General features: G+C 54.7%; 7 protein-coding genes across 7 annotated transcripts; 4 read left to right on the top strand and 3 right to left on the bottom strand.

The window, feature by feature from the left end:
* Positions 1–1,004: 1,004 nt before the first annotated feature.
* On the top strand, positions 1,005–2,065 carry N7510_005696 (putative mitochondrial dicarboxylate carrier protein; the record flags this gene model as incomplete). The annotated part of the gene is made up of 2 exons (XM_056977622.1): positions 1,005–1,948; positions 2,017–2,065. The coding sequence occupies 2 exons, from the start codon at positions 1,005–1,007 to the stop codon at positions 2,063–2,065; spliced, it is 993 nt and encodes a 330-aa protein (XP_056833654.1).
* A 920-nt stretch (positions 2,066–2,985) lies between these two features.
* Positions 2,986–3,756, bottom strand: N7510_005695 (SUMO ligase MMS21; the record flags this gene model as incomplete). Its single annotated transcript, XM_056977621.1, has 1 exon — positions 2,986–3,756. The coding sequence occupies one exon, from the start codon at positions 3,754–3,756 to the stop codon at positions 2,986–2,988; it is 771 nt and encodes a 256-aa protein (XP_056833653.1).
* A 98-nt stretch (positions 3,757–3,854) lies between these two features.
* Positions 3,855–6,311, bottom strand: abd1 (mRNA (guanine-N7)-methyltransferase; the record flags this gene model as incomplete). Its single annotated transcript, XM_056977620.1, has 3 exons — positions 3,855–4,747; positions 4,937–5,103; positions 5,155–6,311. 3 exons carry the CDS (start codon positions 6,309–6,311, stop codon positions 3,855–3,857), a joined length of 2,217 nt encoding a protein of 738 aa, XP_056833652.1.
* A 1,283-nt stretch (positions 6,312–7,594) lies between these two features.
* Positions 7,595–8,486, bottom strand: N7510_005693 (uncharacterized protein; the record flags this gene model as incomplete). Its single annotated transcript, XM_056977619.1, has 2 exons — positions 7,595–8,248; positions 8,319–8,486. The coding sequence occupies 2 exons, from the start codon at positions 8,484–8,486 to the stop codon at positions 7,595–7,597; spliced, it is 822 nt and encodes a 273-aa protein (XP_056833651.1).
* Positions 8,487–8,828: 342 nt separating this feature from the next.
* On the top strand, positions 8,829–10,317 carry N7510_005692 (mannose-1-phosphate guanylyltransferase; the record flags this gene model as incomplete). Its single annotated transcript, XM_056977618.1, has 4 exons — positions 8,829–8,888; positions 8,945–9,001; positions 9,057–10,235; positions 10,291–10,317. 4 exons carry the CDS (start codon positions 8,829–8,831, stop codon positions 10,315–10,317), a joined length of 1,323 nt encoding a protein of 440 aa, XP_056833650.1.
* Positions 10,318–10,951: 634 nt separating this feature from the next.
* On the top strand, positions 10,952–13,628 carry N7510_005691 (putative dynamin GTPase; the record flags this gene model as incomplete). The annotated part of the gene is made up of 3 exons (XM_056977617.1): positions 10,952–13,159; positions 13,217–13,358; positions 13,435–13,628. The coding sequence occupies 3 exons, from the start codon at positions 10,952–10,954 to the stop codon at positions 13,626–13,628; spliced, it is 2,544 nt and encodes an 847-aa protein (XP_056833649.1).
* Positions 13,629–14,262: 634 nt separating this feature from the next.
* Positions 14,263–16,202, top strand: N7510_005690 (lysine--tRNA ligase KRS1; the record flags this gene model as incomplete). The annotated part of the gene is made up of 3 exons (XM_056977616.1): positions 14,263–14,481; positions 14,545–16,132; positions 16,192–16,202. 3 exons carry the CDS (start codon positions 14,263–14,265, stop codon positions 16,200–16,202), a joined length of 1,818 nt encoding a protein of 605 aa, XP_056833648.1.
* Positions 16,203–16,528: the final 326 nt, after the last annotated feature.

Below are 16,528 nucleotides of genomic sequence, written 5' to 3'. Positions count from 1 at the left end.
AATGGGTGAGTAATGACGACTCCGCGAGCATCGGTGTCAAGGGTATTCATTGTCCGCCGGCGAGGGCTTGTCTCGAGAAGATGCCTGTTTCCCTCGGATATCCGGGCAGGCGGAGAGCAGCAGTGCTGTCAGGCCAAGCTGACCGAGCTCTGTACTGTGTAATCGGGCCAGGCGGTTTCCCGAGCAGTTCTCGTGGGCGCCCAAAGGGGGATAGCGCGACAAAGTGGGGTTCCGAGTTTAGCTCGTGGCGCTATGGAAGATGTGGAGAAAGATGACAAGAAGGATGGAGAGTGAAGAAGAAACGAAGTAGAAGAAGAAGAAGCAAGGGATAGAAAGAAGAGGGAATGGGCAGAGTAGCCATAAATAGCGGTGTCTGCTCAACAGGGATGACCGTTGCCTGTCCCCCGCATTCCCACGAGTGCGACAGTTGTCCCTCGTGCGACAACCCCGGCGGATCGACGTAACGGTGGGGAGCTGTTTCGTAGAGACCAAGAGGGCATACTCGATCGTACAGTATTTAATGGGCCCGGGGACAAGAGTAGCCGCCCGATCCGGAGAGCAGGGAGACCAGTACAATACAAAGACCAGAAGAGAAGTACAAAGTCCAGTACAGCCCCCTCCCCGCATCATCTGACTGCCCGTGACGCGCCTCCTCATCGGCTTGTTCCTCTCCTCTCTGCTTCTGTTCTTCTTTCTATCCTGGTTTCTCACTGCGGTCGTCTCTTCTTGTGCTACCTTCAACATTTGAAGTTCAGTGTTCACGTCATCGAGTTCGCTGTACCTGTCCATCGCTGAACTCTCCCACATCCCAATCTACATCACGAAAAGAAGGTTCATTCCCCTGTCTGTTCCCTGTCTGGGGTTCCCCTCTGAGTTCTCCGTTTCCGCCCGCATCAACGCAGGGGACGCTGATGGCCTGCTCTTCTGCCCTTGGCCACCAATCTACCGTCTAGTCCACAACACTAACCATATCCCAGATCCGGTGTGAATCGTCCGCCACGACCATGGCATCCAAGTCTGTCAAAGATGCCGCCAGCCAGGCGGCCGAGACTACCCAGTCCGCCATTGAGAATCCATCCCAGACCACCTCCGACTTTCTGCGTCACCCATGGACCCGTGCCGCACTCCCTTTCGTCAACGGCGGCCTGTCTGGCATGACAGCCACCTGCGTGATCCAGCCCGTCGACATGGTCAAGGTGCGTCTCCAGCTAGCCGGTGAGGGAGCGCGGGCAGGTCCGCGCCCATCCGCCCTGGGCGTGACTCGCGAAATCATCGCTTCGGGCAAGGTCCTCGACCTGTACACGGGTCTCTCGGCGGGACTTCTCCGTCAAGCCGTCTACACTACTGCCCGGCTCGGCTTCTTCGACACCTTCATCAAAGCCCTGACTGTGCGCGCCGACGCCGCAGATCGCAAGGTCACCTTCGCCGAGCGTGCCGCCGCAGGCCTAACGGCCGGCGGCGTAGCAGCCATGATTGGAAACCCGGCGGACCTAGCCCTCGTGCGCATGCAGTCCGACGGCCTCAAGCCACCTGCAGCCCGCGCTAATTACCGCTCCGTCTTCGATGCATTGATTCGCATCCCCAAGCACGAAGGCATCGCCGCGCTGTGGGCCGGCGCCCTGCCCACAGTCGTGCGCGCCATGGCACTGAACCTCGGCCAGCTGACCTTCTTCGCGGAAGCGAAGCAGCAGCTGAAACAGCACACGACGCTGACCGCGCAAAACCAGACCTTCGCAGCATCCGCCATCGCGGGATTCTTCGCCTCATTCCTCTCTCTGCCCTTCGACTTCATCAAGACCCGTCTGCAGAAGCAGCAGAAGGACCCGAACACCGGGAAATTTCCTTACCGTGGCCTGCTGGACTGCGCCCGCAAGGTCGTCAAGGAGGAGGGCTGGTTGCGCTTCTACCGCGGGTTTGGAACATACTACGTGCGGATCGCGCCTCATGCGTTAGTTGCCCCCACTTCGTGGTTGATCGTGTGTCCCCACTAACCCCATATTTTCTTTTTCTAATCAGGATGGTCACCCTTATCGTCGCCGATTATCTGAACCTCATCACGAAATAGGCGATTTCCCGCGACGCTTTCTTCATACAGCCGAATCGTCTAGGTCTGCATCGTTTTTTTTTTCAATCGGCTCCGTTCCTATCACCCGGTCCCCTTGCCCGCGTTTTTTGATCGCCGAGTCCCCATCCCCATCCCCATCATCGTCGCAGTTGTGATTGATGGTCTCCCACCCGTCGAATCGATAGACCCGTTCCGCTAGGTTCTTTCTATTACACATCCGGGAAGGTTTGAGTGTTGACGGGAAGATGATCCGTTCGCCCTATCTACGGTAGATTGCCCTGCTTCGCCTTCTTCTGCCTTGACATGCCAGCCGGAAAAGCAATGTTGGGGAGAATTCCCGCCGGAGAAACAAGATCTGTTTTTTGCGTGTGTGCTCATCGCCTCGGAGGGGATTGCGCAAGTGTGCCCGTGCCGGACAGCTGAAATGGCTGGCTGACTGGGTCACTTTCTTCTCCGCGGAAAGCGATGGCTTTTTTGGTCCCTGACGAACTTGATGTTTGTTTGTTTGTTTCTATTCTTTCCTTTTTCCTCCACGAGCGAATACCAATACCCACTATCCCCATCCCTTGATCTTTCTCCGAGCAATGGATGACCGGATCTGGGTCTTCTCCGTTGTGCGGACATTGTTAGTGCCATGTTGTTTTTGTGTCGAGTCGTCCATCCTGCGTCGACCGCAGATGACTCCGTTTCTTTTTGTCTATTTCTTTTGTCCAGTGCACACTTTCTGCGTTGCCAATTCCAAAGAGAGAGCTAGAGCCAGAGCTCTTTTTTATTACGTGTTTATGATCCATTCCCACTAGAGCCCCGGTTCTCGTTCTATAGTGCCCGGGCAGACAGATGCTGTTCCCACAACTTCTATTCCGGTAAATGAAATGCGTTCCATCAGAATTATATTCTCCTGTCTCCTGAAAGGGAAAGTATTATTCGTCCGAAGAGTCCGTCCTCCCATCCTCCTCCTCCGATGATCCATCTGCTTCATCGTTACTATCTTCCATCCCTTCAACCTTCATCTGCTCCGAGGACACACTTCTCTGCTCTGGGGCCACACTCCTCCGCTCCGACTTGATCCTAACGGCAGCAGCAGCAGCGCTCTCCCTCTCCTCCCTCTGATCCTCGCCATCCAAATCAACATCCACATCCTCATCCCCTCCATTGGGCCCATCACTTGTAAGCAACAGACCGCCATGGCTCGCACTCTCATCCCTGCCTCCATCTCCATCCTCATCCTCATCACCCGCCCGCTCCTGCACCCTGCGCACCCGTCGCAACAACACAGGATCAGCCCGTAGATCAGCCAGCGACAACGGGATGTCGCACACAGGACACTTGACGATGCGGACACGCCGTCCACCCGCGCTCCCACCAGCGGGAGCATACGAGTTGCTGCGCGATATCATGTCCGTGATTGCGGCACGTTCGAAGCTGTGTGGGCACTTCGTACTGGTAACTGGATCGCGGAAGTCGAGTAACGTGAGTGGGCATTTGAGCGAGATGCGCTCGCGCTCGATGGCGATGTCGTCTGAGTCAACGCTGTGGGCGCGTTTGCGGGATCGTCGCGCTTGGGCCTGGCTAGTGCTGGTGTTTCGGTGTTGGGAGGATTGCGTATGTAGGTCTTCGAGGTGCGAGAACCAGGTCGAGGAGTGTGGGAGCGGCGGCACTTCGTCACCGGGGAATTTGGAGTCGTGGACCATTCGGTAAAAGCCGACGTAGGCGTTGTGTGTTGAATACCTGCAGGTCAAGATTAGCACCGTTGATGGGTTGTTGGAGTGATAGAAGGGGTCAAAAACACTCACCTCTCTGTGAGAGACAGATCCTCCCACTTGCCTCCCTTCTCCGCAATCGCGTCTTCCACCCTGCGACTAAGCGGATTCTGCGCATTGCGCTCTCGCACCTCCCTTTCCGGCGTGTCTTCAAAATCCTCATCCTCTTGATCATCATCATCATCATCATTATCCTCCTCCTCCTGATCATTCCCATGTCGCGGCCTCTGTCTCCGAGTTCGTCTAGGTCCCAACGCAGCAGTCTGCGCCTGCGCCTCCTCCATCTGCACATCCGTAACAGCATCTGTCAGACCCTGCAACTTCCCCTCTGTATCAATCATCAGACGCATCCTAGCCTCGAGCCGCTCAGTAACGGCATTGACCTTGGTCTCCGCGTCCTCGAGACGGCGATGCTCTTCATCGCTCTCGGCAGTCCCCTCTTCTTCGTTACCATCTGCACTCTCCTCATTGCGTCGTCGAGCATCTTTGCTACGCTGGTATCGTACCTTCGCGTCGCAGAGGCGGTCGTTTATCTCGCCCGCCGAATCAGTGAGTTTCTCCGTCGCGTGCTGGATGTGAGTTTTCAGATGGCGCAAAGATGGGGATTCAAGCAGCGAGGCTAGCTTGCGATGGGCTTCGGCTGTAAGAGGCGCTTCGGGCAGTTCGTAGGGTGGTAGAGGCGGCCGTGAGGCCGGTAGGCTTTCTTGTCTTCTGCTGCGGGCCGCGCTGGATGGGTTATGTGATTGCGGCGCCCGGGATCGGCGCGGCGTTGCCGATTGGCGTGGTGTTGCCGATAGCATGGTGGACAAAAGGGGATTTATGCTCTCCTGCTCGTTGAATGGAGGGTTGACGGTGAAGATGATGAAAGAGTTGAGATTACGCGACGCGATAGCACTAGGCCGAATGGGGTAATCATTAGTGCCTGGGGCAGTCGATTCGACATCCACTATTGGAACTATATCTAACATGTGGCACATGGTATAACTATTGGATTGTCTACTAGAATACAAATATGCCCTTGATCTCCGCTAAACCTTGTAGAAACAGAATGCATGATAGAAGCCTGGAAAAGTCAGTAAATATAACACCCAGCAGGCCAACATCCACTTACTGACTGCCTCCTTCTCCTCCTCGGTCATCGCCAACGCGCCCGTCGCACGGTCTCGGACACCCATGCGCTCGCTCAGTGGGCCCAGTTCCGGGTCGTTCTTCTCTTCCTCCCAGATCTCCATAAACGGCTTGCGGTACTGCAACTCCAGGTTATAGTCCTCGGTCAAACTAGCCACAAATAAGTCAGCCGCGCACCCAAAACCTCCCAAGGATACTCACGCTCGGAATGCTTCCCACGGGACGACGTATTCAGGAACCTCCTCGACGGCCTCCTGCATGAAATAGCTGTATTTCCATCCAAACGGCGGCCGGAAGACACCGTCCTCGGGTGTCTGTCCCGGAAAACGGACACGGTAGATATCGTTGCCCCATTGCGCTCGGTCATCCTCCTCGACTTCCCCATCCTCGGGACCTTCCGGCTGGGCGGGTTTGGTCGCCTCGCGCTCCTGGCGCTGCTTGTGAAATGCAGCGACCCGGCTGCTGATGATATCCGGGTTGGGGCACACGGCGAGGAAACGGCCGCCTTTCTTGAGACATCCGGACACATTGCGGAGCATCTGGCGAGCCTTCTCCTCGCTTTCAAATGCGTAATGAATGGCAAACATGGACGTGACAATATCGAAGCCACCACCACCGCCCCAGCGGGCAGCCATCATCGACCCGCCGGGTCCAGCATTGGCATCAATTCCCACCTGCTGGATGATCTGGACATCGCCCAGCCACTCGCCGAAGCAGTCCTTTGGAACGAACTCAGCGTGGAAAATCGGCTGCGGGGGCCGACGGCCGCGCTGTCCACGACCACTCCGCATGCCATTATACCGCTCTCGCGCCTGTTCGATGGAGATATTAGCCGGATCAAGGCCGACATAGAGATCAACCGGCTGCGGAGCCAGCTGCCATTTGCCCAGATCGCCGCCCTTGCCGCAGCCCAGATCGAGCACGAGCAGTCGCTTGTCGTCTGTTGGGGGCGGGCCCGAGCTGCCGTCGTTCGCCCATTCATCGGTCTTGCCGAAGCGAGAGAGGAACTCCTCGTCCGGCGAAAATTTCTGGATCAGCGTGCTCTTCACCCAATTGTTGAAGCTCCGAAGCCCCTTGATCTTGCTTTCTGTCTTGCGCCACTCGCGCCCTCGCTGGGGAACCGCATTGTAGTGCTGCCGGACCACATCTGACACCCCTCGATCACGAGACATTCGCATCGCGTCCTCCTCCTGTGCACGGTCGCGCTCCTCCTGCCGACGGCGCATCGTTTGAGGATCCACCAGCCCCATGCGCGCTCCACCACCAGGTCGTTTCCGCTGTCGCGGCTGTGCGTCCGGCGAAGGAGATCGGGGTGGGAGTGGGGATCGTGATCGCCGGGTGTAGTCATCGCGTGGCATAGTATCGTTCGGACTGCGAGCACGGTCACGGCGGGAGAAGACCGAGGGGGTGGTGTGCGTCCGCGTCTGCGTGCCTGGTGTCGTTCTTGGAGTCGCTTGCGCTTTGAAGCGGGTCCAGATGCCTGTCTGGATTGCTCGACGGCGGATGCCTCTTCTTCTGTCATCTTCCGCTTCTGGTCACTGGGGTATCCATTTTGCTCGGCCGCTGGGGTGAGCGAAGCGGTTGCGTTGTCCTTGCTGTCCACTGCTGGCCGTGCCGAAGGCGGTTTCACAGCTGCAGAGCTGGTAGAAGACTCCATTTTTCGGTGTATGGTTGCCAAGGTCAGGTTGATAGGTGGGGCGAGGCGAGGTGAAGTGGGAGTTGATGAGAAATGAGAGAATAAAATGTTCTAAAATGCGCTCACTGGGAGATGCAGGAGTCAGTGGTTACAGGAACAAAGCTCTGCGCGGGTCTGGACGTTGGGGCCTGAACATCCCTGAGGATCCAGGCACCAACTACACCGACGAGTTGCAAAAGATAGAGCAATCTGATTCCCCTGTACGTTCCAAAATAAAAAAGAATCAGCAAAGAATCAGCAAAGAATCAACGCACCATTCACAGACCTCCCACAGTTCTCAAAAAAGAAAGAGAAAGAAAAAGGAAACATAAGAACGAAATCGAATGCATCCCCCCAGTCCCGTTCTCCCGTAGCCCTAATTAACCATACCCTGGTCAAATCCTAGCTTAAGTTCAACCCAGTGACTAAAAAATGGACATCGCTAGCCCAGAGCCTCAATCACGACAAACAGCGTCAAATGCGGAATTCAACTTGGCCAGTCCTAACCGTGTCAATAGTCGGCATCTGTTCGTATTCCTTACGCAAATCGCAGAGCGAAAATCCTTCCAATCATCGAATTGCTTGCGGAACGTTGAGGTGCATGTTCCCGTTGGAGCATATTTTACTTGACAGGAGGACAGAGGAGGTCTGTCCTCTCGTACTCACTCAGGAATTTTCAGCGATAACCAGACCTGCCCGATACATGGGTTGATTAACTGCCATTTCAAACATCAGTCCACGATCAGAGATCTGGAGAAATACTCGGAAGGGTGACTGGCAGGAGTCGTATTTTGCAAGCACCGGCTAACAAACAACGGAGAATGACAGAGAAGATGTGGCTTTCTCCGCTTCCCTGACCCGACGACCGCAGATAAAGGCGGGCCATAGAGCAGAGTTATGTTCGTGTAGACGAGATAGTTCTTTAGAAATCGGTGCTGGTACATCTTGCTATACAGTTATGTCCACTCATTCTGGAAATGCATGACCATATCCATGCCCACGCCCAACCGCGCCCGCACCAAACCTCCCCTGCGGCGCACTGTGTCGACTCCGCGCTGACGCGGCCTCATAGTATTCCTGCGCCTCACGCGCGTGGTCCCGTTCCAACGTGGCGGAGTATATTTGACCAGTCTGGGACGTTGATGGCGGAGGAATTTCATCAAAAGTCGCCGCTGCAGGCATAGACACCGGTACAGGCCCAGGCTCATAGTTTCGCTCCGCAAGCTTGATATCCCCACCAACAGGATCCTCACCCAACCGAAACTCGCTACCCATCACAACACCATATTGACCACGTCGATATCGGCGCTGTATCCCCTGCGCGCGGATATCAATCCACAGTGACGCAATACACGCCATCATACTTGTTACCGTAAATGCATACAGCGCCTTGTAGGAGCGACAGACAGCAATACCGGTGCCATTGCCCCAGTCGGAAGTATTGCACTGCGTCAATATAGTACCAGACATGCTCCAGCTCATCAAAGCTACTGATGTCAGCCACAGGAGTAGAAGGAGGGTGTTGAGTGTGGTCGATAGTTGGGTCGAGAGGCCGCAGGTGCATTGAATTAGGCTGGTGAGCAAGATGGTGAGGAGGGAGAGGATGGCTGAGACCAGGAGCTAGATTCCAAGGTTGTTAATGGATATGTTGATTTGGTTGATTTATGGAATCAGCGAGGTCGTTACTTACCACCAGGAAGGTGTATGGCAGCATGTAGCCATCTTTATGGAGGTGGTAGATAAACACGCTCAGAATGGTACCGGCGACAGCGGATGACACGAAGGCGATGGTGCGAATGATATGAAAGGATAGCGGTGAATAAATCGAGGGCCCGAAAGGCATCTGTTTCGAGCGCATGTTGACGAGGTGCGAAGAGAATGAGTGGAATTACGCGCAACAAGGGCGTCTACAAAAGACATAGTTGAACATGATCGGCGCTCCCCTTGACAGGTTGAGAGCAACGTCACTAAGAATGAAAATCAATCATCTCTTGTCAAGTTACTTAGCGCTTATCGCGTAGTTCGCAGCTCTATACATCCATCCATAGTTAGTTCCCTCACCAATCATGTTGGTCAGGGGCCAGACGCCCCACCGCCGCATGCGTCGCTTGGCGTGGTAGCTTGGCCGGGAACTGACCACCTTCACCATTATTATTGACCCTTGTCAACACTACATATTCTCTACACCTCTCCCTACACCATGCTGCAAGTGCCCGTGCGGGAACACCCAGCCCAGGCCTCCACCAAGGCCGTGATCTTGGTCAGTGATGGCTCTCCCCCCCGGAAGAAAACATGGACTGACGGACCCCACCACAGGTCGGAGGTCCCTCCAGAGGCACTCGATTCCGCCCATTGTCGCTCGATGTCCCCAAGGTGCGTTGCCCATCTCCAGTGATGCATCCGTGCCCATCGCTAACACCCCCGATAGCCCCTCTTCGAAGTCGCCGGTCACCCGATCATTCACCACTGCCTCAAGGCGCTAGCCAAGGTCGATGAGGTGCGCGAGGTCATTCTGGTGGGATACTACGACGAGTCCGTGTTCCGGGACTTTATCAAGGACGCCGCCAAGGAGTTCCCCCAGTTCCGCATCCTGTATCTGCGCGAGTATACGGCATTAGGCACCGCAGGCGGGCTGTACCACTTCCGCGATGCGATCCTCAAGGGCAAGCCTGAGCGGCTACTCGTATTGAACGCTGACGTGTGCTGCTCGTTCCCGCTCGGCGAGATGCTGAAGCTGTTTGAGGAGAAGGACGCCGAGGCCGTCATCCTCGGCACGCGGGTGAGCAACGAGGCCGCGACGAACTTTGGATGCATCGTGTCGGATTCGCACACCAAGCGGGTCCTGCACTACGTCGAGAAGCCCGAGTCGCATATCTCCAACTTGATCAACTGTGGTGTGTACCTCTTTGCGACGGAGTGCATTTTCCCGTCTATCCGCAGCGCCATCAAGCGCCGCACCACCCGCCCGCGCATCTTGTCGTACCCGTCCTCCGACAACCTCGAGTCGTCGTTCATTGCCGCCACGGACGACGAGGACGATCCCGAGAAGAACGAGGTCCTCCGCCTGGAGCAGGACATCCTGTCCGATCTGGCTGATAGCAACCGATTCTTTGTCCACGAGACCAAAGACTTTTGGCGGCAGATCAAGTCGGCCGGCTCGGCCGTCCCCGCCAACGCCCTGTACCTCCAGAAGGCCTTCCAGGCGGAGTCCCCGGAGCTTACGGCACCGTCCGCCACCATCGTGCCCCCGGTGTATATCCACCCCACCGCTACCGTCGATCCTACCGCCAAACTGGGCCCGAACGTCTCCATCGGTCCGCGCGTGGTGGTCGGTCCCGGTGCCCGTGTCAAGGATTCGATTGTGCTCGAAGATGCAGAGATCCGCCACGACGCCTGTGTCATGCACTCGATCATTGGCTGGGCGAGCCGGGTCGGGTCCTGGGCGCGCGTCGAAGGCACCCCGATCCCCATTGGCAGTCACTCGACCAGCATCGTCAAGCAGGGCGTCAAAGTCCAGAGCATTACGATCCTCGGCAAGGAGTGCAGCGTCGGCGATGAGGTTCGGGTGCAGAACTGTGTGTGTCTGCCATATAAGGAGCTGAAACGGGTATGATGTCTCTTTGATTCCCTAACCGCCAACGTCGCTAACCACAATGATGCAGGATGTCGCCAACGAGGTCATCATGTAAAGAGACTGGTCAGAATCTTGGGTCTTTTGTTTGGACTTTGATGAAAATAACTACTCCTTCTTCTCACCATGTGGCCTTCGATGCAGCTATGATAATTATTCTCTGTCGTGCCATTTACTTCAGCGCAGCGTCTATTTGAAAATCGAAATTGAGCAGTAAACCATTATGTATAATCTAGATTATTATTGTTGGGCATACTAGGTAAACATGGAATCACTCAATGTTGGCTCTGGGTATAAAACAGAACATGAACTTCCTGATTGTTTGTAGACTCTTGCTCTCTTTCTCTTCCTCTTCTACTCTCTCTTCCTCCTCCGTCTTCTCTCTTTCCTTTTGTTCCTTCAGCTCCCCCTCCGTGCTCTTTTCTTCTTCTTCTTCTTCTTCTTCCTCCTTCATCTTCTCTCTTTCTTCTTTCATCTTCTCTCTTTCATCTTCTCTCTTTCATCTTCTCTCTTTCTTCTTCTCTCTTTCTTCCTCTCTCTTTCTTCCTCTCTCTTTCTTCCTCTCTCTTTCTTCCTCTCTCTTTGTTCTTCTTTCAACTTCTCTTCTCTTTTCCCCTCTTTTGTGTTCTTCATTCCATCTTCTAGTCTGGTTCAACATCTCTCTATTCTTCCCTCCATCAACGCAAGATTGGATGGACTCGGCCTTCTCAACACCCTCCCTTCTTTTCAAGCGTGAAGGAGACAGCGGTGAGTATGCTGGCCGTCTAGCCATACCTGCTGAACAAGAAGCCGATATGACCTCACTCTCTACAGCTCCGCTCAGTATGTCTTACCCTAATGCTCTCCCCTCTATGGCGCGGGGCACGTTCGACCTCCTCGCCCTGGACATGAAGGACTTGGTCAAGAAGATCCAGGCTCTCAGCCACCTGGGAATCGAAGATAGTAAGATCGCCCTTCCCAAAATCTGCGTGGTTGGCGACCAGAGTACCGGGAAGAGCTCTCTTATCGAGGGCATTTCTGAGATCAAGGTCCCTAGAAGCGCTGACACCTGCACTCGCTGCCCTCTTGAAATCAACATGTCTGAGAGCGAGCCCGGCCAGCTGTGGAGGGTCGATATCTATCTATCGCAAAGATATATCTACGATCCTGATCGAAAGATGACCAAGCTCCCTCGCCGCTCCGAGCCGTTGGGGCCCTGGGTCCTGATGGGTGGTGCCCAAGAGGATGAACTCTTTGTCACTCTGACAGACAAGAGTGAGGTCGAGGATGCTCTATCGTGGGCGCAGCTGGCGACCTTGAACCCTAGCAGCGACTTCCATGATTACGTTCCCGGTCGTAACGACAAAACCTCTCGAGAGATACTGGTAAAATTCTCTCCGAACGTTGTTCGCCTGGACATCTGCTCTCCTGGATTCCCGAATCTGTCGTTCTACGATCTTCCCGGTGTGATTAGCCAGCCCGAGCACGCCCATGAACAATATCTAGTCAAGCTCGTTGAAAACCTTGTCAAACAATACGTGTCTCAGGAGAATTGTATTGTTTTGCTAGCGGTCACCATGACCGAGGATGCTACCAACTCTAACGCTGCCCGATTGATTCGTGAGATTCGCGGCGCCAATGACCGCACCCTCGGTGTGTTGACCAAGCCCGACCGAGTGCCTTCGGGCCGTGATAACTATCAACAGTGGGCGGACATTCTTGCAGGTTTGAAGTTCACGGTTGGATATGGCTACTTCGTCGTGCGTAACAACCCCAACCCTGCGGTGGACCACACACAGGCGCGTGTGGAAGAGGAGAGATTCTTCGCCGGCGGCTTGTGGACCGATGATCTCTACATGTATCGGAACCGTTTCGGCACCAAGCGGCTCCAGTCCGCACTGTCTGATCTGCTTTTGAAGCAGATCAAGAAATGTTTACCGTCCATCATTGCGAAGATCAGGGAGAAAGAGGCCACCATCGATGCTGAGTTGGGCACTCTTCCCGCTTGCATGATTGAAAACGTGCAGAGCATAATCTACCAGAAGCGGTGCGAGCTCCTGGAGAAACTTCGTGCGAATATTGATGGCGGCAGCGGCACCTCGGAGTACTCTTTGCAGAAGCGTTGGAACCAGGTTGTCAACGATTTCCAACTGGCACTTGCCAAAACCCGTCCCACTGTGGTATTGCCCGCAATTTCTGACAAGGAATCTCTGGCTCGGGACTCTGACTGTGTCGTTCTTGACGGCCCAGGCGCAACGCCCAAGAAACGCAAGATCTCCATCGCCGAGCCGCGATCGCCAGAGGTAAACCCCTCGTCGGCAGTCATCGTCCGCGCATCGGGATACGAATTGTTGTATTTCAGCGTGTGGGATGGACCAGGAAAGAAATTCACTTGGGAGGGTATTAGGGACATCAAGGACGAGTTCTGCTCGGCTGGTATGCCGAACCAAATTGACCCTCGTGCTATTGAAACCCTGCAGCGTGCCAGTATCGAACATTGGGAGGGCTTGATGCATCGTTTTGTTGATGCCACCAATACGGAAGTCCAGAACACGTTGCTGGACATGGTCGAAAAAGTGTTTAGTGACTACCATCAGACCGGCCTGTACCGGGAAGTCAAAGGCAGTATCATGAACTACTTGATCCAGCTTAAATCCGAGCACCTGGCCTACGGACGTGAGATCTACAAAATGGAGAACGGCAAGCCCTTCACTCGGGCTATCGACCAGCTCAACAAGGCTCAGAACACGGCATTGAAGGAGCTCACTCGCGCCCGCTTTCTCGCCCGCGGCAAGAGCTACCTCGAGCTCCGTGGATTTCAGTTTAGCTCGACCAATGAGGCTAGTCCCGTGGTGAACAGCAAGCTTTCCCTCGAAGATCTTGGTCCGGACCCATTTGCACAGGAGGTGGAAATGATGGCGGTAAGCGATCCTCCTATACGAAGGATTAAATAGAGGCATCTCTAACTGCGTGTACAGAGAGCTCGCGCATACTACGACGTTGCGAGCTCCCGTTTCCTCGACGTCATCGGACAGTCCGTCTATATGAAGCTGTTCTTGAAATGTCGCAATGAGCTCGTGGGTGCCATTGACGCTCAGTTGAAGATCTTCGGCCCGAACTGTAAATTTCCTGCTCTTCCTATCCCTTCCCTTCTTTCTTTCTCTTCCGAACGCGGCTAATCATTGGACCATCTTAGCATTCGATCGTTGCCTTGAGCTCATGGCAGAAGATCCAGAGCGCCAGCACCGTCGCAACTATCTGCAGAAGGTGCACGAGAAGGTCAAGAAGGCGCTGGCATGGCTGGATACCTTCCGCAACCCGGAGGATGAAGATACGGATAATACTCTGTTTGTGGAGCAGGATGACTACAAGATGGATTCTTTCGAATAAGGGGTTGATTGGGTGTTTTTTAGGGCTGGAGCAAAGTTCTTTTCTGGAGCGACGTGTTGTTTGAATGATTGATTGGCGTTTGGTTGTGGATGGGTGTGAATGGCGATTTACAAAAATGGTGAATTGGAACTGTGGGGGTTTTGAGTGGTGGTGTTTTGAGACTGGGAGTCAGTGGTTTCGAAGTTTTGTGTGGAATAAAAAAGTGTCTTGTAGGAATATCTGGGATAGTGAGAATATGAAAAAGATTGCTTTGGTTGAATTCATATAGATCGTATGCCGGCGGGGCGATAACAACTCGCCCAGCTCGACTGGAGTGCTCTGATTGGTTATTGTTTATCAGTTAGCCCTAAGCCCTGACTCCCGTTTGGAGAATGCCGCTCATGATGCGACGAGGATACTACAGCAAGAAAAGAAATACAGGTACAAGACTAGAAACCATAAAGAATATTCCCACTAGTTGACTACCATCTCCCACTCATTGAATTGAGTCATCGCAAGCAAGGGCGTTGTATATAATGCACGGCCCAATGAGCGGCGGGGCAGCCTTTCCCTCCCCCAAAATTTCTCCCGCCTGGATCATGATTCATCCCACCATCCACTTCCGACCTTGAACACAGCACCACCCTCCACAATCATGACGGATTCCAACCCCGTGAAGGAGGCTGAGGCTTCCATGGCCAACCTTCTGCTCGATGAGGTCACCGGCGAGAAGGTGTCCAAGTCGGAATTGAAGCGCCGCCAGAAGGTCCGCGAGAAGGAGGCCAAGAAGAAGGAGAAGGAGGCTGCTGCTCCTCCCAAGGCTGAGAAGAAGAAGGTGTCAGAGGAGGAGGAGGAGGCGAACCTGACTCCCAACGTAAGTACCAAAATTCCCACTTAATGACTCCGATAAGCCAGACTGACTCATTCCGCTGAACAGCAATACTTCGAAATCCGCTGCAAGAAGATCAACAAGCTGTGCGAGACCAAGAAGCCGGACCCGTATCCGCACAAGTTCCAGGTCACCAACGATCTGCGTGAATTCCTCAAGGAGTACGACGGCCTGGCCAAGGGCGAGCAGAAGCCCGACGTTCCCATTCGCATCGCCGGCCGTATCTACACCAAGCGTTCCTCCGGCACCAAGTTGATCTTCTACGATATTCGTGCCGAGGGTGTCAAGGTCCAGGTCATGTGCCAGGCTCAGAATGCGGCTGGTAGCGTGTCGTTCGAGGACCAGCACGAGCACCTGCGGAGAGGCGACGTGATCGGTATTGTTGGTTTCCCCGGCCGCACCAACCCCAAGAACCGCGACGATGGCGAGCTGTCCATCTTCGCCTCCGAGGTCATCCTCCTGGCGCCCTGCCTGCACGCCATCCCCTCCGAGCACTACGGTTTCCAGGACAAGGAGCAGCGTTTCCGCCAGCGCTACCTGGATCTGATCATGAACGACCGCTCGCGCAACATCTTCCGCACGCGTGCCAAGATCGTCTCCTACATCCGCAACTACTTCGACAGCCGTGATTTCACCGAGGTCGAAACCCCCATGATGAACGCCATCGCCGGTGGCGCTACGGCCAAACCCTTTGTCACACACCACAACGACCTGGACATGAACCTGTTTATGCGCGTCGCTCCCGAGCTGTACCTGAAGATGCTGATTGTCGGCGGTCTCGAGCGTGTGTACGAGTTGGGCCGGCAATTCCGCAACGAGGGCATTGACCTCACGCACAATCCCGAGTTCACCACCTGCGAGTTCTACTGGGCCTATGCGGATGTGTACGATGTGATGAACTTGACGGAGGAGCTGGTCTCGGGCCTCGTGAAGCACGTCACTGGTGGCTACGAGACTACGTTCCACACCCAGTCCGGTGAGGAGTACAACGTGAACTGGAAGGCACCCTGGCGGCGGGTGGAGATGATTCCTGCGCTGGAGGAGGCGTGCGGCGAGAAGTTCCCGCCGGGCGACCAGCTGCACACGGATGAGACAAACGAGTTCCTCAAGCGCATGCTGAAGAAGATGAACGTGGACTGCTCGCCCCCTCTGACCAACGCACGCATGCTGGACAAGCTGGTTGGCGAGTTCATCGAGGAAACTTGCGTCAACCCAACCTTCATCACCGGCCACCCGCAGATGATGTCGCCGCTGGCCAAGTACCACCGCAAGAACCCCGGTCTGTGCGAGCGATTCGAGGCCTTCGTCTGCAAGAAGGAGATCGTCAATGCCTACACTGAGTTGAACAACGTGTTCGAGCAGCGTCTGCGCTTCGAGGAGCAGGCCCGACAGAAGGAGCAGGGCGACGACGAGGCCCAGCTGATCGACGAGACCTTCTGCAACTCTCTCGAGTACGGTCTGCCCCCAACGGGTGGCTGGGGCATGGGCATCGACCGTCTGGTCATGTTCTTGACGGACAACTACAGCATCAAGGAGGTGCTGGCCTTCCCCATGATGAAGGACGATGTGACCAAGTCCGAGCACAAGCTTGCTGCCGAGGTCGCTGGCGTTGAGCCCCAGCCCGAGGAGGGAATTCGTACGTTATTGATTTCCGCCAATCTCTATGAGCCGGTCTCACTGACGATGAATATACAGCCCACAAATAATTGAATTGAAATGAATCTTTGTCCAGGATGGAATGGAATGTTGATACCAGGGAGTTTTCGTTTCCTGGTTGTCTCGCATGATGTGGTTGCAAATGGTAAATGGTTCTATACGAGGAATGCATCAGATGAACTTAGGGTTTCCAAAAAAGAACATTCAAATCTTCTCCACTAGAAAGTAGATGTAGAAGAATCCGGATGGCGGGATATTCCTTCTATTCCTAAAATGCTCGGGGAGTTGCCAACAGCCCTAAGTCACCGTCGATCCAGGCCAGATGATATCCTCTATCAAGTTGCCTTACGTCCTGCTCCTCTCTCTCCCACAGACA

The sequence above is a fragment of the Penicillium lagena genome (genome assembly GCF_028827675.1).
Source record: "Penicillium lagena strain IBT 129212 chromosome Unknown utg000003l_segment0_segment0, whole genome shotgun sequence".
NCBI lineage: Eukaryota > Fungi > Ascomycota > Eurotiomycetes > Eurotiales > Aspergillaceae > Penicillium > Penicillium lagena.
This window is presented reverse-complemented; position numbering and strand designations above follow the sequence as displayed.